This window comes from Amphimedon queenslandica, unplaced genomic scaffold (assembly GCF_000090795.2).
Source record: "Amphimedon queenslandica unplaced genomic scaffold, v1.1 AMPQUscaffold_12926, whole genome shotgun sequence".
Classification (NCBI taxonomy): Eukaryota; Metazoa; Porifera; class Demospongiae; order Haplosclerida; family Niphatidae; genus Amphimedon; species Amphimedon queenslandica.
The window spans coordinates 1-20,342 of record NW_003546838.1 but is presented as its reverse complement, the minus strand read 5'-3'; the positions used below and the strand labels follow the sequence as shown (position 1 = coordinate 20,342).

General features: G+C 37.1%; 8 protein-coding genes across 8 annotated transcripts; 5 read left to right on the top strand and 3 right to left on the bottom strand.

Annotated features, from left to right (window-relative positions):
• The first annotated feature begins 18 nt into the window (after positions 1-18).
• LOC100635583 (hepatoma-derived growth factor-related protein 2-like) lies at positions 19-4,657 on the top strand. The gene is made up of 13 exons (XM_020002372.1): positions 19-151; positions 194-229; positions 278-337; positions 484-557; positions 643-1,089; positions 1,134-1,193; positions 1,241-1,339; positions 1,445-1,578; positions 2,068-2,159; positions 2,210-2,322; positions 2,378-4,303; positions 4,405-4,458; positions 4,522-4,657. The coding sequence occupies exons 1-13, from the start codon at positions 82-84 to the stop codon at positions 4,522-4,524; spliced, it is 3,168 nt and encodes a 1,055-aa protein (XP_019857931.1). The 5' UTR covers positions 19-81; the 3' UTR covers positions 4,525-4,657.
• A 74-nt stretch (positions 4,658-4,731) lies between these two features.
• On the top strand, positions 4,732-7,691 carry LOC100635457 (U1 small nuclear ribonucleoprotein 70 kDa-like). Its single transcript, XM_003389852.3, has 12 exons — positions 4,732-4,904; positions 4,951-5,013; positions 5,057-5,111; positions 5,163-5,227; positions 5,288-5,350; positions 5,707-5,788; positions 6,509-6,610; positions 6,715-6,787; positions 6,859-7,074; positions 7,241-7,279; positions 7,332-7,416; positions 7,475-7,691. The coding sequence occupies exons 1-12, from the start codon at positions 4,761-4,763 to the stop codon at positions 7,649-7,651; spliced, it is 1,164 nt and encodes a 387-aa protein (XP_003389900.1). The 5' UTR covers positions 4,732-4,760; the 3' UTR covers positions 7,652-7,691.
• A 5-nt stretch (positions 7,692-7,696) lies between these two features.
• On the bottom strand, positions 7,697-10,102 carry LOC105314415 (EVI5-like protein). The gene is made up of 13 exons (XM_011408578.2): positions 9,990-10,102; positions 9,889-9,943; positions 9,719-9,829; positions 9,576-9,651; positions 9,450-9,527; positions 9,279-9,392; positions 9,103-9,229; positions 8,890-8,959; positions 8,714-8,828; positions 8,620-8,670; positions 8,507-8,573; positions 8,270-8,451; positions 7,697-8,199 (listed from the first exon to the last, which is right to left on the bottom strand). Exons 1-13 carry the CDS (start codon positions 10,058-10,060, stop codon positions 7,778-7,780), a joined length of 1,539 nt encoding a protein of 512 aa, XP_011406880.1. The 5' UTR covers positions 10,061-10,102; the 3' UTR covers positions 7,697-7,777.
• Positions 10,103-10,124: 22 nt separating this feature from the next.
• LOC100635329 (60S ribosomal protein L27a-like) lies at positions 10,125-11,322 on the bottom strand. Its single transcript, XM_003389851.3, has 5 exons — positions 11,265-11,322; positions 11,109-11,172; positions 10,964-11,039; positions 10,582-10,759; positions 10,125-10,320 (listed from the first exon to the last, which is right to left on the bottom strand). The coding sequence occupies exons 1-5, from the start codon at positions 11,265-11,267 to the stop codon at positions 10,192-10,194; spliced, it is 450 nt and encodes a 149-aa protein (XP_003389899.1). The 5' UTR covers positions 11,268-11,322; the 3' UTR covers positions 10,125-10,191.
• Positions 11,323-11,351: 29 nt separating this feature from the next.
• Positions 11,352-12,269, top strand: LOC105314414 (DNA-directed RNA polymerase I subunit RPA43-like). The gene is made up of 2 exons (XM_011408577.2): positions 11,352-11,918; positions 11,965-12,269. The coding sequence occupies exons 1-2, from the start codon at positions 11,414-11,416 to the stop codon at positions 12,267-12,269; spliced, it is 810 nt and encodes a 269-aa protein (XP_011406879.1). The 5' UTR covers positions 11,352-11,413.
• A 95-nt stretch (positions 12,270-12,364) lies between these two features.
• Positions 12,365-17,076, top strand: LOC100635962 (protein cycle-like). Its single transcript, XM_020002375.1, has 13 exons — positions 12,365-12,519; positions 12,812-12,970; positions 13,151-13,311; positions 13,640-13,713; positions 13,761-13,853; positions 13,900-13,993; positions 14,054-14,089; positions 14,206-14,318; positions 14,644-14,729; positions 15,644-15,841; positions 15,916-16,022; positions 16,078-16,231; positions 16,340-17,076. The coding sequence occupies exons 1-13, from the start codon at positions 12,473-12,475 to the stop codon at positions 16,902-16,904; spliced, it is 1,887 nt and encodes a 628-aa protein (XP_019857934.1). The 5' UTR covers positions 12,365-12,472; the 3' UTR covers positions 16,905-17,076.
• LOC109586201 (uncharacterized) lies at positions 16,894-19,259 on the bottom strand. Its single transcript, XM_020002376.1, has 9 exons — positions 19,162-19,259; positions 18,831-19,118; positions 18,480-18,776; positions 18,375-18,434; positions 18,121-18,221; positions 17,916-18,071; positions 17,690-17,873; positions 17,594-17,641; positions 16,894-17,492 (listed from the first exon to the last, which is right to left on the bottom strand). The coding sequence occupies exons 1-9, from the start codon at positions 19,199-19,201 to the stop codon at positions 17,119-17,121; spliced, it is 1,548 nt and encodes a 515-aa protein (XP_019857935.1). The 5' UTR covers positions 19,202-19,259; the 3' UTR covers positions 16,894-17,118.
• On the top strand, positions 19,259-20,337 carry LOC100635836 (ATP-dependent RNA helicase DDX19A-like; the record flags this gene model as incomplete). The annotated part of the gene is made up of 4 exons (XM_003389855.3): positions 19,259-19,676; positions 19,942-20,034; positions 20,120-20,222; positions 20,272-20,337. Coding segments are annotated over exons 1-4 (597 nt in total), but the record flags the coding sequence as incomplete, so codon positions are not given.
• Between the last annotated feature and the right edge of the window lie 5 nt (positions 20,338-20,342).

Here is a 20,342-nt window from a genome sequence, read left to right as displayed (position 1 = left end):
GCGCAAAAAAACTTGCCACTGTCCCTTTTGAAAACTTGATCACGCATGCGCAGTAAAAGTCAGCCATGTTGATGGTGGGACATGGCAAGAGGTAAGATCTTCACAAACAGGAAGCAAAAGGTTGCAGTTGGAGAAGAGAAAGTCAAGAAAAGTAAAGAACACTATCAACTAATGATTTACTGATCATTTCTAGGCAGTCAACCAAAGAAGAAAGAAAAGAAATCAAAAAGTGGGCACTAATTAGAATAAACCAGTATGTATTAACTTTGTTTTTAAGGTGCAACAAAAGAAGACGGTCATCCAGTAGGAGGCGGAGACTACTTTGATCCAAAGACAGGTAACAACCGTGTGTTACAAATTTACAATTTTAAATAGTTAAAGATCGTTGGGTGTGACTTGTAATTATAAATTAGTTTTGTGTAATTTTTAATTAATTTTGTGTAATTATTCATTAATTTTATGTAATTTTTAATTAATTTGCAGGTGTAGTCTTCAGCACTAGACCTCAGGATAGTTGTATCCCTCTTATGGAAGCAAATATCACGAAATTCTACAAAGTAAGTGATGATTAATGTTGAGTGATGCCATGGTTTCTTTTTAAATTTTTCCCTCCATTTCAAATTATATTCTTTGTTTTTGAAGGAACAAGGTCAATTAGATAATCCAGAGGATCACGTCACAGTTGCTCTACACGTTATTGATTATTTAGCAGGAGATTCAAAGCATCCCTCACTAGTCTCTACTATCCCACCTGTCACTGCCACTGATAGTTTCAATACAGAAGAGGATAACCCTCAAATCATGGCGTCTACTGATGCTCCAATCACCTTTTGGCAGGAGGTGAAAGACCCAAAGACAAACCATGCCTATTACTGGAACCCATCCACTAATGCTGTGTCATGGACGCTGCCAAGTAACGGAGTCCTTACCAGCGAAGCTGCAGAGAGATCCAATGAGATTCAAGATCCAGAGAGAGAAGATGATACAAGTAAAGTAGCTTCAGTTGCTGGAGTGAGTAATGGAGGAGGGAGAGAAGGTGAGTTTCATTCTGTTCAAAGTAAAGGAGGAAAGACTAGCAAGAAGGAAGAGGTTAGCGAAGACAGAGGAAGAAAATATTATAATTTTTAAAAAAGGTTACAAAGAAATCGAAATCATCTGACAATCAGAGAAAACTAGAATCACAAATGCTCCTGGTAAATAAATTTTGCTTTTATTATTATCAGTAATATTTGTTGATTAGGTATCAAGCCTTTCTGATGAAATAACAAGAAAGCTTTCTTATCTTCACGTTGATACCAGCAAGTTATCCGAGCTTCAGTTGCTTGATATTAAATTAAAAGTAATTAAGAGAGAGAGAAGAGTGGGAGGACTTTCTTAATAACTAACTAACCACGCCTCATTTATAATAATAAGGATTTTAAAGATTTTTTGTTATTATTTTCAGACTCGTTTAGAAGATTGGAAAGAAGGAGCACTCTCCTCCCAGTATGTTTTAGATAAATTGAAAGAGATTGATGGCAAGATACTTGATATAGTCCAGAAGGGGGTTTCGTCCGATTGGAATTGTCTCTGGGACAGGTAAACTAATAAAACACACTGTATACCTCTCCTCACTACTAGAACAGTGTGCCATCATCACTAATCATTAACAGCTAGCTGTTGTGTGTGATGGTTTACTTTATATATAAAACACCATGCAGGGGTATGTTGCTACTCTGTATAATGGTCCGAGCATTAACCCACCATCTTTCTTCCTCCCTCTATATTCCATGTAATGCTATTTTGTAATAAGAACTTTTAATAAGTGATAAACATAAGTAAGGTTCCATTATTATAATTATTGCTATTGATGAATTATAAAGATATGTTACCGATGATAAAGTAAGTTCAGTTTGAGGGTATTATATGCAGAAATATATCCTTTAGACTTTCAAAATGTGGCTACACTAACTATCGTCTTTACTGTATTAATAGTGGAACTAAACTCCATATGCTGGTTTGTATCTGTTTTTGTCATTGAGAATATCCTAATGCTATCTCTTCCTTTTATTCCTTTCTCTCTTCTAGAGGCACTTGCAGATTTTTTTACAAGCACAAGAGAACGGAAGCCGTTTCGTGGGAATTCCCCACCAGCTCAGACTGTGATGATTCCGAAGACAGTAAATTGGAATTAATATTTTTATGAATAATTAGTAATGAATTAATGTAGAGAAAGACGAAGAAATGGAAAGAGCTGAACAAGAAGAAGAAGAAGAAGATGAAGAAGAAGAAGAAACAAATCCAACGCCTGACTTGCAACCACAGTTACAGAATAATGACATGGTAATTATTGTTTAAAGATTGCACAGATTTGATCATGCATGTATGATTTTGCTAGGTAAAGGAGGCTGAAGAACAGCAGCTGGACATGGAGATAGAGAGTGTATCTGATGAGGAATTGCCTCAATTAGAAGACGTTGAAGCAACGACCGGCAATAATAATAATAATGGCAACGACATACAAGAAGAGAGCTCTTCAAAAGAAGTCGTGACGCAGCCTTCAGTTTCCTTATATGGTGATGACCTACCGCCCCCGTATAATCAAGAAGACGAAGAGGAGACTCCGCCCACTGTTGATCAGATGGTCCTCACAGAATTAGAAGCGGCTAATCAAGAAGCACTGCTGAGAGCACGTCTTTTGGAAAAGATGAAGAATAACACTGGGGACAAGACAGATGGAGGAGAAGAGGGAGAACAAGTAGCAGCTATAGACTGGAAACCACCGCCGGTAACAAGCTCTTTATATCAGGAAGAGGAGGGAGAGGAAGAGAGAGAGGAGAAGGAAGTGACAAGACAGGATCGGTCGCCCAGTAAAGAAAAAGAGCCTGAAGAAGCACCTGGACCAGTAACTACTACTGAAACCTCTAAAGAGAAGCGCTCGATATCTCCACCACAGGACAGCAGGGATTCAAGACACAAGCGTGTCAAATCAGAATCAAGCTCAAAACGAAGATCGCATCAGTATCACAGCGATTCTGATTATTCTGACGAGCGTCATTCTCGAACCAGACGCAGATCACGTGAGAGACACACCTCTTCTTCCTATCGCTCTAGACGCTCACGTAGGTACAGTGATGACTCTGACGGGGGGAGCCGGAGGCATGGACGCAGTCACCGCTCTCGCTCAAAAGGGCGGAGTCGAAAGAAGAAAGATCACAGGCGACGTCATCGTCATGGCGACTCGTCTTCAGACGAAGATAAAGGAAGGAAGAGACGTCATCGTCGTGGGAACAGCGAGTCGTCTTCGGATGACGAGAGAGGCAAGAGGAGACATCAAAGCAGCTCCTCCGAGGGAGAGAAAGAGAGAAAAGAGACTACACCTCCTGTTGTATTTCCTCCCATCAACAAGCTCTCACAGGAAGGGGCCACTGGCGTGCCTCCTCCTCTAGAGAAGAGCTTTGTACCGGCAAAATTTAAACCGAAAAAGGCCGGAGACGAAGATAAAAACGAGAGCACCCTCTCACAGACACAAGTTGAGATGATACACAATATAGCGTCAGCCACTGGATACCCACTAGTGTACACCATGGACCCACAGCAATATGGACAGGTTACTACTTACGGGCAGGTAGCTGCCTCTTATGCTAATCCTTACGGGTACACTAGTGTTGGGGGCGTGGCTTATGATAATTACACAGCAACATACAGCACCACTCCTACTACTGTCGAGCAACCTACTGTGGAGCCTGTTGCCATGGCGACTGCGGAGTCGGTTTCCACGGTAACCACAGAACCAGTTGTGACGTCAAGTAATGGAGGGTCTGCAACTGAAGGTAACAATACCAAGAAAGAAGAGGAGGCAGTGATTGAAGCTGCAGCTACTGAAAAACCGGTGTCTGAAGCTGCTGTTGAAGTGAGTCAAGATACCCAAAACACAGTAGCAGCTACTACTGATACACCTCCTGCTGAGAGTGTTCAGCAAGATACAGCTCAAGAGAATGAATCAAAGCAAGACGAGCCAGTCAAGGCAGAAGAGATCAAGACAGTGGAACCAGTGAGAGATGTTACCCCACCTCTACAAGATCCTGTCCCTACAACCAGTCAGATCGGGTACACTATTTCTGCACCCTCTACTTCATACCCAGCCAGTACCTACCAGCAAGGGTATGCTGCTGGGGACCAGAGTGGGGCCTATGCTGCAGCTGCTGCTTATGCTAGTTATCCTTATTATACTGCAGCTGCGTATGATCCAACACAATACGCTGCAGCCATGAATTATTATGCTGCTTACCAGGCAGCTGCTTATGGGGCCTATTATCAACAGGTGAGCTCTGGAATAATCATTCTTGTATATTGAATATACTATGAATGTTTTGCTTGTCGTAAAAGCAATTTCATTATGGTTTCTTTTTGTTTGATTATTAGGCTGGTGGGACTCAGACCAATGGTGGTGCTATGCAACCTCCTACTACTAAAAGTGTGAGTTTGTTTTCTCTTGATGACGATTAACAATGTGATGTTTTTCCTCTTTTCTTTTTTTAGTAAATAAATTCTCTAATTAATTAGTTTAGAAGCTGCTGTGTGGTGAATGACTCCTTTAATTATTGACTGTATTATAATAATTATTTTCCCTTTTTGTTACTTAAAGATAAAGAAACTCCGCCAATTTTAATAATTATTAGTTAGAAATGATAAAAATTGTTTGCCAGATTTGCCTACTGCGCATGCGCAGTGGTGCACATACGTCATTAATTATTGTGTAGGAGGAGCCTGGTTACAAAATGACTGCCTTTCTTCCTCCTAACCTTTTAGCTTTATTTGCTCCGAGAGAGCCTTTACTCTACCTGCCACCAACAGATCAGAGACCGTGGGAGAAGAAGCCATGGCCTTATGATGGGGTTTCTCAATGCCTGGGAGATTTTGAGGCAAGAGTGTACGACATGTGTTTGATCACGTGATCTGTCTATCTAGGATCCCCAAGACACTCCCGAGCCTACCCGAGGAGAGACGAGAGATGAAAGACGTGCTAGAAAAGTAATGAACCTATTTTAATGTTATGTTTCAATTTTTTTTGTAGAGGAAGGAGAGAGATGAAAGATACCGTTTGAAATTAGAATCTGAAATTGAAACCTGTGCGTATATAAATAAAAATTATTGTTGTCAATTATTATTATTATTAATAGGGGACCCTAGTAATGATAGCAAAATAAGTGGCGACCCTTTCAAGACGTTATTTGTGGGAAGAATAGTGAGTCTGTTGTATTTTACCATCTTATTTATTTTATTTTTAATTATTTGTTTATTTTAGAACTTTGATACATCTGAGGGAAAGCTGCGCAGAGAGTTTGAATCATATGGGCCAGTTAAAAGAGTAAGAGAAAAAATCATTCATTATTCTTATATGTGCATGCATGTGCGTAATGGATTTAAAGTCACATGAGTCTTTGGTTTGATTTTTAAGCAACTTTAAAAATTTTTAAAGTTGCTCCAAAACCTGGCCAATGTCCCTGTACTATAGTACAGGGTCATCAGCCAAATTTCACTGAAAATGACTAGGAGAGAATTCTTCATTTTTATAATTTTTTCTGATACATATGCATGTACTTATGTTGCGTAGAAAGTTTGATCTCATTCCAATCAAGTTTGGATTTTTTTACAAATTTGTAAAAAAAATCCAAACTTGATTGTAATAAGCTCATTTTTACATGATGTTCCTTCCTTGACTAGATCAATATAGTGTCTGATCCTAAAAGTGGTAAACCAAGAGGATATGCTTTTGTTGAATATGAGAATGAACGTGACATGCACTGTAAGTCCATTACACATGAGTCCTGGTGATCACACAGTAATAGAGTGGATTATAGTTTACGTGTACATACTTGCACATTAACAGTTAGTGCTTTAATAGTATAGTTTAATGGCATATGCAACATGTACTTGTATGTATGTGTATTGTTAATGTAGTATTATTGAGCATAATTTATTAGTGGGTAGCTTTTACTGTATAGAAGAAAATTTTGGAGGTAGCTAAATTTGGCGAATTCGGCATTGATAGCCATTCACTAAAATAAAAATCCGCTATTTTGAGCCATTATGCGCATGCTCAACGGCATATGGCCACAAATTTGCAAAATTAAAATTTACCAATCATCAAAATTTAGCAATTTGCCAATCATCAAAATTTAGCAATTTGCCAAATTTAACTCCCTCCAAAAATTTCCTGCTATACAGTATGTGGATATTGTATCAGATTTATTGATTAATGTTTTTCATTATCTCAGCTCTCCATGAGGAGCAGCTTTTGTGTTATTAAACTATTGTGTAAGTTGATGATATAGGTGGGTTGTAACTTATAATAATTAATTAACTAATTAATAATGATAATAAAATTTTATTAAAAACTTGGTGAGTTTCTATAAGCCTGACCCCGCCCACTAGCCTGTTAGTTGTATGGTAAGTAGTGGGTAAGTATTGAATCTCATTGGTCAGTTTTGACGTAAGTTCTTGCACTCCACTATGTACACACTAGCTGCTTATAAATATGCCGATGGGAAGAAGATTGACGGTAAGCGAGTGGTTGTTGATGTGGAGAGAGGTAGGACTGTGAAGAGCTGGAAACCAAGAAGACTAGGTAAGATGGAGGAAATAAAAGAGAGAGAGAGAGAGAGGAGGGAGGGAGAGAAGTAAAGGGGAAACTGGAAATAAAACTGAGAAGTGATCTTGTCTTTGTTGTAGGTGGGGGTTTGGGTGGCACTAGGAAAGGAGCTCCTCATGAATGTATTAAATATTCAGGAAGAGTTGATGAAAGGTAGTATAATAATATAATTTAGTAATTATTTTGATAATATTACTTGTACTTATTATTAATTTATCTATTAGGGAAAATGAAAAGGATAGAGACGGTGATAAGGACAGAGATAGGGACAGAGAGAGAGATAGGGAAAGAGAACGTTACCATGAGGAAAGGAGAGGAGGACACAGAGACAGAGATAGGGACAGGGACAGGGATAGAGACAGAGAGAGGAGGAACAGCAGGAGAAGCCGAAGTAGAGAGAGGGACAGAGACAGGGAGAGGAAAAGAAGGAGCAGAAGCAGGTACTGCAATATTGAAATGATTTTGTTAGTAGTTTTAAGGGAGGTAGGTTCTGTAAAAAAAAGCATTTATATAGTAATGTTAATGTGTATGCCAGCTGTGGTTAGCAATGGTTACTGTCTAAATGCACATGTGCATTATTTATCATTGATGCACCTTTTTACTTAGGGAGAGAGATAGAGATAGAAAGGATAGAAGCAGGAGCAGGTAGGTGTTATGATTAAAAGTATTTTATGAAATGTTTGATGATAATTGATAGGGAGAGAGACAGAGATAGGAAGGACAGAAGCAGAAGCCGTGATAAAGACAGAAAAGATAAAGACAGAAAGAGAGACAAAGACAAGGTATAGTGCCTTATATTGTGCTGGGTGTGGTTAGTTATTAAAATGGGTGTGGTTTTAGGATCGAGAGAGACGGCATAGTAGGAAGCATGACAAGGAAAAGAAAGATAAAGATAAGGACAAAACTGAGAAGGAGATGAAAGCTGAAGATGGAGAACTGAAAGAGGTTGAGAAGGGAAGTGAGATGGATAATGGTGAGCTCAATAATCACGTCAAATCCGAACCAATGGAATCCTGAGGCTGCTCTTTAATTAGAATAAACACTAACAATAATTATTTAAAAATAATTTGTTTCACATATGCACACACACGTACTACAAAAATTGTTTTATACTGCTAATAAAATTAAAAATAAGTAACTCTGTTATAACGGTGACTGTAGTAGATTCTGTTGTTCTCTTCTTCTCCGCCTAGCAATCCGCGGGCTCCTCCTCTCGCCACCACTAGCCAATACGTTATTTAATAACGGCGACTGGATACTGGGTGAGTCACTGAAGAGTTTCTTAGCCTCCGAGTATCCAGACGTTAACATACCGCGACTGGTGGAATCAGTAATCCTTTTCATTTCAATGGTATTAGGTGATGTATAGACTAGCCCAGTGTCTGGTGTGTAGTAACCACTCTTTATTGACTTCTTGAATGAGGATAATGGAAGGGGCAGGACAGGAGGGGTCTGGTTTTCTGTATCTGGCATTCCTCTGTGCTCCGACTCATCTGTTTTTTGTTTTTTAGCTGGAGTGAAGAAGTTAGCTAATCTTGAAAAGAATGTTGGGCCATTTGCAATATCTACAATGATAGATAGTGTACATAATTAATATGTACATAATTGATAATATTCATTAGCATTATTATCTACCTTGCTTATCGTTGTCATCTGGTGAACGAAGTCTTTTCTGTCTTCTTTTGTGTTTCTCTCTAGCTCCTTTCTCTTCTTCGCTCAACCTCTTCTCAGCAATCTCCCAATACTTATCTAATGCTTTAGCATTGATCAGTACTGGATGAGAGAAAAGGAGTGATTTTAACTGTCCTCTATGCACTCTGAAAGAGAGAGAGAGATAGAGTAAAGGAAGAACACAGTGAATTATATACTTACAATCTGTATGGTATGTTTTGTAAGAATGGCAATGCTTCTCCTATGGTGGACAATACCATCAACTCGGCTACAAGAAAAAATTAACAAGAGGAAATAAAATAATTATTAATTACCAGCGCAGTTTTGTATCACAGCCAATCCAGCATTGAAAAGATGGTGGATACCTTATGAATTATTCATGAGGACTTTAAATAAATACATTATTACCTTCAGTAAAGAAAAGGTCAGCTATTAATAGCACAGCATCCCAGCAGTTGATATTAGTGAATAGACACATAAACCATTGGACACTGTACATTAGACCATGCACACCCATATCTTTCTATTAGTGATAATCACAAGCAGTTCTTTACAACACTACATTATGATACTGGGACTCTCACCAAGTGCCTTGATAGCTGTGGATAATTCTTTTCAATTAGAAACGTCAGCAACTCTGACATCAGTTTAACTCTAAATATACCAGAAACACACATAAAACCATGGACGTGTGTCAGAGTATTAAAAAAGCATAAAATATTTTCAAAAATTATTCTTCTTAGTCCATATCAGCTCAAACTCTATACACAGCATAAGATTGATCCTTTCAGACTTACTTGTTCAAAGTACGGTGATACACCATGTGTAGGTGATCCTTACTGCTTAGCAAATAAGTGAAACACCAAAAGACAGTTTCTTCATCACTTATATACATCAATAACAAACCGACAACATATGCCATACCTAAAATTATTATTACTATTACTATTATTATTTTTGTTATTTTCATTACCTTGACAGTAGCCAATGTCTGCATCAAACTGACTATAGGCTGATAAAATGTGAAATAGTTTTGCTTGATTTTCTGATCCACTATCAAATAAATTGTGATTTGGATAAGTACGATCTAAAAAAAGAGGAATAGAGTGGAGAATTAATATTATGAACTCATTATACTGTGTACCTATATCCATTAATATCTGTCTTATTGTTTTTAGAGATTCATTATCCTCATTTCCCTCGCTGTCCTTTAATTTATCATCTAATGAACACAAAATCATTAAAAATTGAACATGCTTATTCAACTAACTTATTGTAACAATGATATCCTTGTAATCTGTTACAGATGATATTTGTAACTCATCATTCAAACGAGATATACACTCCTGTAACAATAAATGTGGAATGTGTTATAGGAGAAAAATTGCAATTTTAATGCTTAATTTTTTATACTTTATAGTTAAAGTCTTTGTGCTTATTTTTAGTCTCCTTTGCATTTAGAGCAGACTGCCATACAATTCCTCTCTCACTAGCAGTGAGACCTCTCTTTATATATCCACGCAACTACATTAAATCATTAAAATTCTAATGAGATACAGACAGTACTTCAGTTTTAACACTACCTTAGCTGGATCTGATGGGTCTATGTTGCTGCTTGCATCTTCAGACAAAATAAAACTAATCATAAAAGTAACACTACACATTATTAACATGAAACTGTTACCAGCTTCCATTGCAACATTCGTCATCAAGCATGAAACCATGTCTATCTACTTCACTCTTCTCTTCTCCCATTTTTCATAAGTTTTCAAACCAAACCACACCTATAGACCAACATCTCACACACCCATTCATTCACTTTAGTATTTTCATAGTACTTTCAATCAGAATAAATTGTATTAATAATAATAACAATGGCAACAATGTCAAGCAGTTAATACGCATGCTCCACCAGCAGCTTTGATCTTTCTCTCTGCCAACTTGCTGAAAAACCTTGCCTTCACGATCAATGGACGCTTCGGGAACGACCCTTTACCAAGTACCTTGAAATAACCCTGAAAGAAGACATAATGTAATCACAAGTAAGTGAGATTACCGAGAAGGGGCTATCCCAGCAACCTGTCTGTTATGAACTATGGATTGCTATTGGAGACATTCAAAACACATTAAACATCAACTAGTATAATGCGACCTGCAATCTCCTCGCCTAAAATTTACAGTGAAACCTGCTATTGAGGACACTCTAAAATAAGGGCATTTCCATAATCAGGACAGACTGCTGTAGCCCCAATACAATATAAAGGTGTGCTACTTACACGTTGAACTAAGTCAAGTACTGGATACTTTCCCTCTTCTTTCTTCTTTTCGGCTTCATTGGCTACCTTTGGAGGGACAAGACTCCATAGTTGCTCCACATTAATGACGGGACAGTAGTACTGGTTCTTGGTGAGATGAAAGTATCTCATACCAACTTTGCCAAAATAACCAGGATGACTAAAAGAGAGAGAATTAATAATAATGACACCATTATTGTTTGTGAAATTGTTGTCTTTGGGAACAAATTGTCAATATAAAATCCACAATTTCCATCAATCTGAGCACACGGCAAAAATTGCCAACACAAAATTCATTCAAGCCTCATTTAAAACAAATAAATTACTACATGTATGGCAAAAAAATTATCTTGGAATTTCTTACTATTTGTCAAAGTTTATTCTGTGGTGAAGGAGTCCTCCAGCATTACCACGTCCACCTGGATGCTTTCTATGTTTACCTGCAAATATATATAATTCGTTTAATACCAGCCTCTCCCTGTGTTATTCTCTCCCTCCCTCATCCTTACCTACACGACCATGGCCATGACTGACGTGGCCCCTTAGTTTTCTAGTCTTTTTAAACCTTGATGGCTAAATATGACAGAAATAGAGACAAACAGAGAGAATAAAGAAGAAAATTTTAAAATGCACTATAAGATTCAACAAGAAAAGAACTCACTCACCATCTTTATCCCAATAGAACATGCGCAAGGGAAGAAGGCTCACGTGAGAGGTGATGATAGCACACGTGACAGCACGTGGCCGGCCTGTTGAATGATCACATAAAGGTGTGGCTGGATGGTTAATGAATGAAGTACTGGAATCCTGAAGAATGGAAGAGATTTATGAAGAAGAGCCGGATTGTCTGCCATTTGTATCAGTATCTGTGAGAGAGCACGTCTCCTTGATGCCATCTTACATGGGAGATATTGGGAATGCCATATACCAACACTTGAACAAAAGACTTTTAAACTATTCCTCAAAATTAGGAGGAATACTGGTATCATACTCCAGGCCAGCACTCCTCAAACACTATGGACTATTAATGGCCGACCTTCCTCAGATACACGTTGATATACAATACAATGCAACTGTACTTCAGACTCCATTACACTCCACAATACTAGCAACTGTTAATAGAGTCGGTGAAGATTTTGTCACTTGTACCTGGGCAAAATGCATGAATATAGTGATACCCTATACCGAGATGGAGGGGTCTGTGATGCTCAGTGAGGGGGACCCTGTATTAGTGAATATTACAAGGGTTTCTATTGAAAACGATGAGTATGTGCTATTTGGAAGGCTATTATTGACTAATGCAATGCGGCAATCGAATAGTAAGCTTGTAATTACTTTTAAATAGAATTTTATTTGAAATTGTAGGTGAAGAAGGTAGAGGATCAAAGGCTAACGATGATGAGAAGGAGGTTTTGTCAAAAGAGAAGAAGAAAAAGAGAAAGAGGAAGCATTCTGAGCTAGCGACTGAAGCAGAAGAAGATATTGAAACAAGTAGATTTAGTACAATGGAAGAAATACCTGGTAGTGATGATCAAGATTCCCAAACTTGTCACAAGGTGTGTAATAGTATACTATCGCCAAAGAAAAAGAAAAGAAAGAAAAAGGATTCATTAGAAGGACCTCCTTCAATGGAACATTCATCAAAGAAAAAGAGAAGAACCAAACATTAGTTAATAATGCATTATTTTTTAATTATTAAAATTTAATATTCATTAGTTATTTATTGGAATTATGTTTGAGGGTGTGGTCATAGTATACTAATCCGTAAATTTATATCCGTATACTGATTGAAATCCAAAAAGAAGGACACTCATTCTAGCCGAAGAACAAGTAGTATTTCTATTACAGAAAGAGACATTAGTTAACTGTCATCATGATGACCGACCCATTTATGCCAGGAGGGAAGAGACCTAAACTCGAGTAAGTTAGAGTCACGGAAAAGCCAGGCTATTTGCCTTTTGGTGCGTGTGTCCAGATAAATGTGCCCATCTGTTAAGTACTCGGTTAAGTGACAACTCCATTTATTCTCTTTGCTGTTAATTTGTAGTCTTTTCCACATAACCTGTAAATTGTGTATGATGTTGTTGACTATTCACCGTTAGGGAGATTTTTGTATGCTTTATGTACATTTCCTTTTACTATATCTTTCCATTTCCTTGAAATTCTTTCCATCTTTACTTTTTTTGTGTGTGTTTTTATGTGTCTTGTGTAGTTTCTCACAAGAGCTCATGGCTGGTTCCCATCATCCTCATCCCTCAATTGGGTCGATGATGTTGCCAATGTTACCACTGGATCATGATAGGTTATCTGATGATGAGGAGTCTCATAGACACAAGAACATGTCTGGATCTAAACTATCAGCAGAAGCAAAGTAAGGAGGGGGAGAGGGAGGCCAATAACTTATGTGTTTCATCTTATTCTCCTTCGCCTCCTCCTCCTCATCTCTCTCTCTCTCTCTCTCTCTCTCTCTCTCTCTCTCTCTCTCTCTCTCTCTCTCTCTCTCTCTCTCTCTCTCTCTCCCTCTCTCTCTCCCTCTTCCCCTCTCTCATAGGCGTTCACAGCACTGTGAGGTTGAGAAGAGAAGAAGAGAGAAAATGAACCGCTACATGTCTGAGCTGGCTCAGATGATACCAGCTTGTAACGCAGTACCACGTAAACTTGATAAGCTGTCAATTCTAAAGATGGCAGTTGACCACATGAAGAATCTAAGAGGTACAGTATTTAATTACACTAAGAAAAGTAGACCTACATATACTCTTGATATCACCTGCACCATGTACATGTACTGTGTAATGTATACTAATTCTTGTCATTATTTTTATGATTAATGTCATGTACACAACTTAAATCAAAGAGGATACATTTTATAATAGTGTTTACTTATTATGTATATCCATCTTAATAATGTTAATCTCTACATATGCACACGTACATGTATGCACATGTGCTATGCATGTATGCAATGCTCTTTCTTATTTGTGGATTATTATCATTCACATTCTGTTAGTTTCCCACTATTTATCTCTTTCCTTTTTGGTAGGTGACCCTCATTGTAACTCTGATTATAAGCCTGGTTTCCTAACAGATGACGAACTGAAACAACTAGTTGTTGAGGTATTGTAATAATTATTATTTAAAGTATTTTTAATCCTTCTCCTTAGGCTGCTAATGGATTCATGATGATTATTAGCTGTGACAAAGCCTGCGTCTTATTTGTGTCTGATACAATATCTGATGTGCTTCACGAGCCAGCTGTAAGTCACACGATACTCACTTGATAGTCACATGATCTTACATTAGGAGAACTGGATCGGCTCAACGCTCTATGACTTACTGCACCCAAAGGATATTCAAAAGGTTAAGGAGCAGCTAGCATCATTTGATGTTGAAGAAGGTAAGGGATGATGATGTGTAGGAGGCACGATTTTTAAATTTATTTAAATTCTTTTTTTAGCTCTTGCTGCTAATTCAAAACACAACAGTTCAAAATGTAAGGCCATTGTCCACATGTACTAAACACTTTATCACTTGTTCACTTATTGCTTCCTTTACTTTAATAATTTTTTCTCCTTTTATCTCTCTCTCTCTCTCTCTCTCTCTCTATAGCTCCATTGGTAATGCACCCACAGTCAATGAATGGACTGAGAAGATCATTCTTGTGCAGAGTGAAGAGGGGCCAGTCAATAATGGCTTCACCTGATTCAACATCCTCTTCTAATGTAATTACCTCTCATAACCTTTGTTTACTATCCCTCTATCTCTCTACCCTAATGTGGTTAACCAATGTCACACTGTCTCACACACATACTTGTATGTGTATGTACATCACCTATACTTATTATACTGGAGCTATTGTGCGTATGAAAACAATTCTAATATGGAGGTGTATGGTATAAATAATAATAATATCTGTAGATGTAATTTAATTAATATATGTAATATAGTCATCTTTGATGTGTGAGGCTTTGTGGTTTTATTGACTACATTAATATTGAATTATTATTATTATTATTATTATCATTATTATTGCTATTATCTCTTTAGGGTACAACTGATTGTGAATCAGAGAAATCTATTACTTCATCACTACCAAATCAATATGCCGTGCTACATTGTACTGGTTTTATTAGGTTAGCATATTTATTTGTAAAATTACAAAAATTCACTAACTTTGGCTACAGTCCAGCTGTCTTTGGGTCTACAAAAGCATGCCTTTCATTAGATTTACAGTGGCCTCGTGATATGTAGAAAGTTAGAGTGAATTTGGCTGCAATTTTTGAGTTATGACCATCTAATTTTTATAATAGCTCATAGTTTTTTTCAAAAAATGGCTCCAGAATTATCTCTTATTTTTAATTATATATTCTGATACATATTGATGTCCTTATGCTTTGTAGAAATTTTGAGCTGATTCCGACTTCAATTTTTCAAGTTACAGCCATTTTAAGAAAATGCCAACACTTTGAAAAATATCCAAGGCTATATAGCCCATGGTTTTTCCTGAAAAATGGCTCCAAAATCACCCCCAATTTTTATTACATTTTCTGATGCATATTGATGTACTTATGCTGTGTAGAAAGTTTGAGCTGATTCCGACTTCAATTTTTCAAGTTACAGCCATTTTAAGAAAATGTCAAAATTCTGAAAAATACCCAAGGCTATAGCCCATGGTTTTTCCTGAAAAATGGCTCCGAAATCACCCCCAATTTTTATTACATTTTCTGATGCATATTCATGTGCTTATGCTTTGTAGAAATTTTGAGCTGGTTCCGACTTCAGTTTTTCAAGTTACAGCCATTTTAAGAAAATGCCAAAATTTTGAAAAATACCCAAGGCTATAGCTCATGGTTTTTTTCCAAAAAATGGCTCTGAAATCACCCCAAATTTTTATTACATTTTCTGATACATATTGATATATTTATGCTGTATGGAAAGTTTGAGCTGATTTTGATTAATATTTTTAAAGTTATGGCTATCTGAAATGTTTAATGTTGTCATATTAGTTATTAAGTACTGGTTATTAAAGGTTATTAATGGTTATTAGGAATCTGACTCCGGCTGAGAGACAATCTTTACAAGTTGAGAAAGATGCCAACGGGGCCTGTCTTGTTGCTGTTGCTAGGTTGCAGCATTTCGGAGACTCCACCTCTTCCGCTTGTGCTAGTTCCATGCTACCTAGCAATGATAGAGAGTTTATTGCAAGAGTTGGAGTTGATGGACGTTTCAGCTATATTGACCCACGGTATTTAAACTTTTTTGCTTCTCTTTTTTTCCCTTCATGTATCATTATTATTTTATTTTATTTTATTTTTTTAGTGTCTCTAATATTTTGGGTTATCTTCCCCAAGATCTCATTGGTCACAACTCCTATGATTACTTCCATCCTGATGACATGCAAAAGATGATACAGCTCCACCATGAAGGTACTTTAATTTAATCCCTCTCCTAACATCATAACGAGTCTCTCCTTTTCTTTAGCAATGAAGCAGAGGACTCCAATGCCAACTGTCCATTATCGGTTCCTCTCAAAGGACAAGAAGTGGGTTTGGCTTGCAATGAAAGCCTTCAGTTTTGTTAATCCATTCTCTCATCAAGTGGAGTATGTTGTGTGCACTAACGTAGTACACACAAGGTGAGGGTTATCAATTTACAAATGCTGTGTAAAGCTATTTTTAAGTTATAAGTATGGTATTATTATTATTATTATTATTATTATTATTATTATTATTATTATTATTAGGTCAACTGGAGGGGAGAAGTCAGAGCAGGCTCAAGAAACAGTGGCACAAGTTGATGCCTCCAAACAATCAACCTCTGGGCCTGTTAATAGAGGAGCAAGTGGTAATAGAGGAGGAGGAGGAATGAAAAACAATGAACTCACCGGCCTTCTTCCTGATTTAAACTGGCAGCAGACTTCAAAAAGCAGCAGCAGCGGCACCATACCTCCTCCTCTTCCTGCTCCCTCTACTTCCTCTCAGTCTCTTGTGGACTCTCAGTCTTCAAGTGTAGTCACTCAACCAGCAGACACTACAGTGCAGGAGAATGCAGTGACTGCTCAGAGACTTGTTGAAAATTACATGAAGATGACAACACCGACCCCACACAGAAAAGATTTCAATTACGGCTTTCCTCCTGGCCTGTTTCCTGCTGAAGTTGATCTCGAGGGCTCAGCTCAAGCTTATCACAGTTTGATTGATGGGCTTGAGAATTGCTCTGACCTGCAGCAGCTCTTGAATCAAGTTGATGCTGATCCTTTTAGATCTAATAATATATTTAACGAGCTTGATCTTGATATTTTTGATTAGAATTAAGACAGATGCTTCATACTCTCTCTCCCCTCACCCTCATCATCTCATATTATTATTATTATCATTGTTATTATTATTATTACTATGTTGTACAGTTTTTGATATTGTGATGATTATGTGGTTTTTTATCAATTATTTGTTTAATTAAAACTAATTTTCAAAAAAATAATTATGTCAAGGTCAAGCAAAGTAAAAAATTATGTTAATATACTTAATAATCAAGATAAACAAACTTTCCATCAACAAATGCATTTGGTAAATCATTTCGATACATGTCATCATGAAACTCTTTCAAATCATCTGCTAATTCATTAGCTTTTGCAGAATCCTGATCTCTCATTGCTTCCAAAAAGAATAGAAAATTGTCACCATCATTTTTAACAGCAGCTTTGACAAATGAGAGTAGCATATTCATTCTTTCATTATCAGTCATGTCATAGGTCTCATTAAAAAAATCTCTAATCTCTTCCTTAATTACTTCTCTCTCAACTAAACTCTGCATTAACTTCGGAGTCAACTTAAGATTTTTCTTTATTCTATCAGATTCCTCTGCTATGACTTGACTACCATAATCAGAACATCCACCTATTAATGAAGGATTTCTGTATTATTTGACAAACAGTATCTATTTTGCATCTTAAACCAATTCATTAGTATTGAGCTATATATAGTGCTCATGTTATTACCTATTTCATATTTATGCATAGCTAAAATACTTTCATTCGATATTTTTTCTAATAAATAGAATATAAATACAATAGTAACTACATCAGTTGATTTACTTTCTAATGGAGCAGCAGGGGAAGGAGAAGGAGGAGGTTGTCTGTTGATGTATATAGTAGTTTCAGGTTCTATTCCAAGTAACTTGATTGGATGCCGAATTGGTTCAGTAGCAACACCTGGTTTAGCAGACACTGACATACTGCAACTACCCATCAAAGCATTGTCAACAAAACTCTGAAGTACCTAGATAATATGATAGAATTATGTATTTGTGTGTGGACATACTTGCATTGGTTCTTGCTTAGGATCTAGTCTCCATCCATACTCACATGGAACTCTTCCTACAGGACTCAGTTTCAATTCAAGTATGCCATTAGGTTGAGTGAAAGTAAATGATATTGAAGTATCTTGTTCAGCATGTGGAAATGTACTTTTAATATGCTATACAATAATATTATTTGTCACAATTACGACACAATATAGATATTACTTGTATAAGTGCATTTGCATCTTTGCCAACAGCTAATGTTGTTTCCCAGCATCCAACTTCCTTTTGTTGATGATACAAAATTCCATTATAAAGCACAGAGCCTAAAATAACAATGCATAAATTAATGTAAATATAATAGCAAGAATTCAGTGTTGTATAAGCTCTATTACTACAAAGTTGTTAAAATAGCAACACATTGAACAAGGCTTGAAATGTATATGAAATAAGATGCCCTTCTGTATTCAGTACTATACCTTTTAAGCCTTGATTTTCTTCAAGCTGCCTCTCTGATTGAATTTTAATGCCATTTGCTTCTATAAAATTGACAATAAAAAACTCAAATATATAGTATCATGTACCATAGTCTTTCTTCATAGCAAGGCCTTCTTTGGTATCATCAGTAAACTTGCATAATGAAATGATGAAAGTTTCAAGGCAAGTATATTGTGCTACCACTTTTTCTTTAAGGGAATCCAACAATATTTCCCGTTGCTTAGAGATAGAGGAACTTTCTGATTCGATCCTTTCTAGTACTTCCCGTTCAAACACACCTTCCTTGTGCAACTTATAAGCCATAGTTGCTGGGTCAGACAACGTCTGTAGGAGTTTTGAATAATAGCTATCAAAAATGCTAAGAGCCAGTACATGATTTATTTCTGAAAATAACAATTATGTTGATTTGTGATGTCATAATATTAATGTTAACTCACTCTCTTGATCCTTTCTCTCCGAAATTTTCTCAGCTACAGCAATCTCCATAATGGAACGGGCTGCAGTGGATAGGGTTTCATGAGTAGGGCTAATAACCTTATCTGCTTTCTTAAGCCACTTGGACAGGCATTCAACTAAACAACGGTGAACGTCCCTAGGGTGATTGGCTTCAATGCTGTCCAATGTATTTTTGGTTAAGCCAAGGTTGAGGCCAAGAGTCATCCATTCTTTGTCAGGGAAGTCACAATCCTTAAGAAGCTGCAAAACATCATTTAGATCATCAATACCTACCCATTAGTTATAATTAAAGTTAACTGCTATTAGACCTACTGAGAGTTTGAAGAGACACAGAAGGACTACAACTAGCCATTTCTCAGCGACTCCTATTTTGCAGCAAGTATGATCACGTGATTAGCCTAGGCTACTCCCGAGCCCTCGTGTAGCTAGCTAGACAGTGTAAACTTTGCTGCCTGTTAGGCTGTGAAATCCTGTAGCTTTATATTCTAAACAATGGCTGATACAGTGAACTGGATCCAAGCAGTACATCAACAGGAAAGAGAGGCCCAAATCACAAAGTCCTCAACTTCAACCTGGCCTACATCAGGACTTGGCTTCACTCCAGCAGCTGCAGCTGGTATCACTCAATCATTAAGATCAACCACTCCATGCACTCTAGCTACTATTGATGAAGAGTTTGAGGACTCTCCTCTTACTAAAGCTGAAGCATCACTGTTCACGAAGATACTACGGAAGAAACTCGTTGATATTTATAGTGAAGTCCATGTGGTCCAAAATGATCCATCTTCTCCTCTTTACTCAGCAACAACATTTGAGGAGCTAAACCTGTATGTTTAGAATTACATAATTAATATCGTATGATTTGTTAGAACTTAAAGTAAAAATCGAAACATTCCTTTAAGTTTTGGCCATGCATGAAGTCTGAGCCTATTCTCATATTTGCAAAACTAATATTAAGTTACGAGCATGTTTCAGGTTTTTGTAAGTTGTCAAAACAATGTTAACAATTCCTGCTTTTTTTATTTACTGTTTTGTCAGGATAATGCTATGATAATGTACATTAACAATTTAACACCTCTCTCTCATATAAAGGCACCCTAACCTCTTGAAAGGTATTTATAGTATGAAATTCAGCAAGCCATCAAAGATACAAGAAAAGGCTTTACCACTTCTACTAGCTGACCCGTAAGTTGATACTTACAAAAGAAGGGAGGGATACTTAAATACTGAGCAAGAGAGCTTAATTAAATGTATTTTTTTCTGATTATAGTCCTCAGAATTTAATTGCTCAAAGTCAAAGTGGGACTGGAAAGACAGCTGCTTTTGTCTTGGCAATGCTAACCAGAGTGGATGCATCTAAGCCTTACCCTCAAGTAACAATCACACCCTCTCTTAATCTCTGAGACTATTTTCCTTATTTAGATACTTTGCCTCTCTCCTACATTTGATCTAGCACAGCAGACTGGCAAGGTCCTGCAGCAAATGGCACAATA

Bases quoted from the DNA above. Each gene is read 5' to 3' on its own strand.
- LOC105314414 (XM_011408577.2), top strand. From the start codon at position 11,414: ATGGAAGAGATTTATGAAGAAGAGCCGGATTGTCTGCCATTTGTATCA. The intron at 11,919-11,964 runs GTAAGCTTGTAA...TTGAAATTGTAG, and splicing joins TGCAATGCGGCAATCGAATA to GTGAAGAAGGTAGAGGATCA.
- LOC109586201 (XM_020002376.1), bottom strand. From the start codon at position 19,201: ATGGCTAGTTGTAGTCCTTCTGTGTCTCTTCAAACTCTCA. The intron at 18,777-18,830 runs GTGAGTTAACAT...TGTTATTTTCAG, and splicing joins GGAGAGAAAGGATCAAGAGA to AAATAAATCATGTACTGGCT. The intron at 17,874-17,915 runs GTATGTCCACAC...CATATTATCTAG, and splicing joins CTAAGCAAGAACCAATGCAA to GTACTTCAGAGTTTTGTTGA.
- LOC100635583 (XM_020002372.1), top strand. From the start codon at position 82: ATGGCAAGAGGTAAGATCTTCACAAACAGGAAGCAAAAGGTTGCAGTT. The intron at 230-277 runs GTGGGCACTAAT...TTTGTTTTTAAG, and splicing joins GAAAGAAAAGAAATCAAAAA to GTGCAACAAAAGAAGACGGT. The intron at 338-483 runs GTAACAACCGTG...ATTAATTTGCAG, and splicing joins CTACTTTGATCCAAAGACAG to GTGTAGTCTTCAGCACTAGA.
- LOC100635962 (XM_020002375.1), top strand. From the start codon at position 12,473: ATGATGACCGACCCATTTATGCCAGGAGGGAAGAGACCTAAACTCGA. The intron at 12,971-13,150 runs GTAAGGAGGGGG...CCTCTCTCATAG, and splicing joins AAACTATCAGCAGAAGCAAA to GCGTTCACAGCACTGTGAGG. The intron at 16,023-16,077 runs GTACTTTAATTT...CCTTTTCTTTAG, and splicing joins GATACAGCTCCACCATGAAG to CAATGAAGCAGAGGACTCCA.
- LOC100635457 (XM_003389852.3), top strand. From the start codon at position 4,761: ATGACTGCCTTTCTTCCTCCTAACCTTTTAGCTTTATTTGCTCCGAGA. The intron at 4,905-4,950 runs GCAAGAGTGTAC...CTGTCTATCTAG, and splicing joins AATGCCTGGGAGATTTTGAG to GATCCCCAAGACACTCCCGA. The intron at 5,789-6,508 runs GTAAGTCCATTA...TGTACACACTAG, and splicing joins GAATGAACGTGACATGCACT to CTGCTTATAAATATGCCGAT.
- LOC105314415 (XM_011408578.2), bottom strand. From the start codon at position 10,060: ATGGGAGAAGAGAAGAGTGAAGTAGATAGACATGGTTTCATGCTTGAT. The intron at 9,830-9,888 runs GTAGTGTTAAAA...GATTTAATGTAG, and splicing joins ACCCATCAGATCCAGCTAAG to TTGCGTGGATATATAAAGAG. The intron at 8,671-8,713 runs GTAATAATGTAT...ATAATTCATAAG, and splicing joins TGACCTTTTCTTTACTGAAG to GTATCCACCATCTTTTCAAT.
- LOC100635329 (XM_003389851.3), bottom strand. The intron at 11,040-11,108 runs GTAAGGATGAGG...ATATATTTGCAG, and splicing joins TCATGGCCATGGTCGTGTAG to GTAAACATAGAAAGCATCCA. The intron at 10,321-10,581 runs GTAAGTAGCACA...GTCTTCTTTCAG, and splicing joins TACTTGACTTAGTTCAACGT to GGTTATTTCAAGGTACTTGG.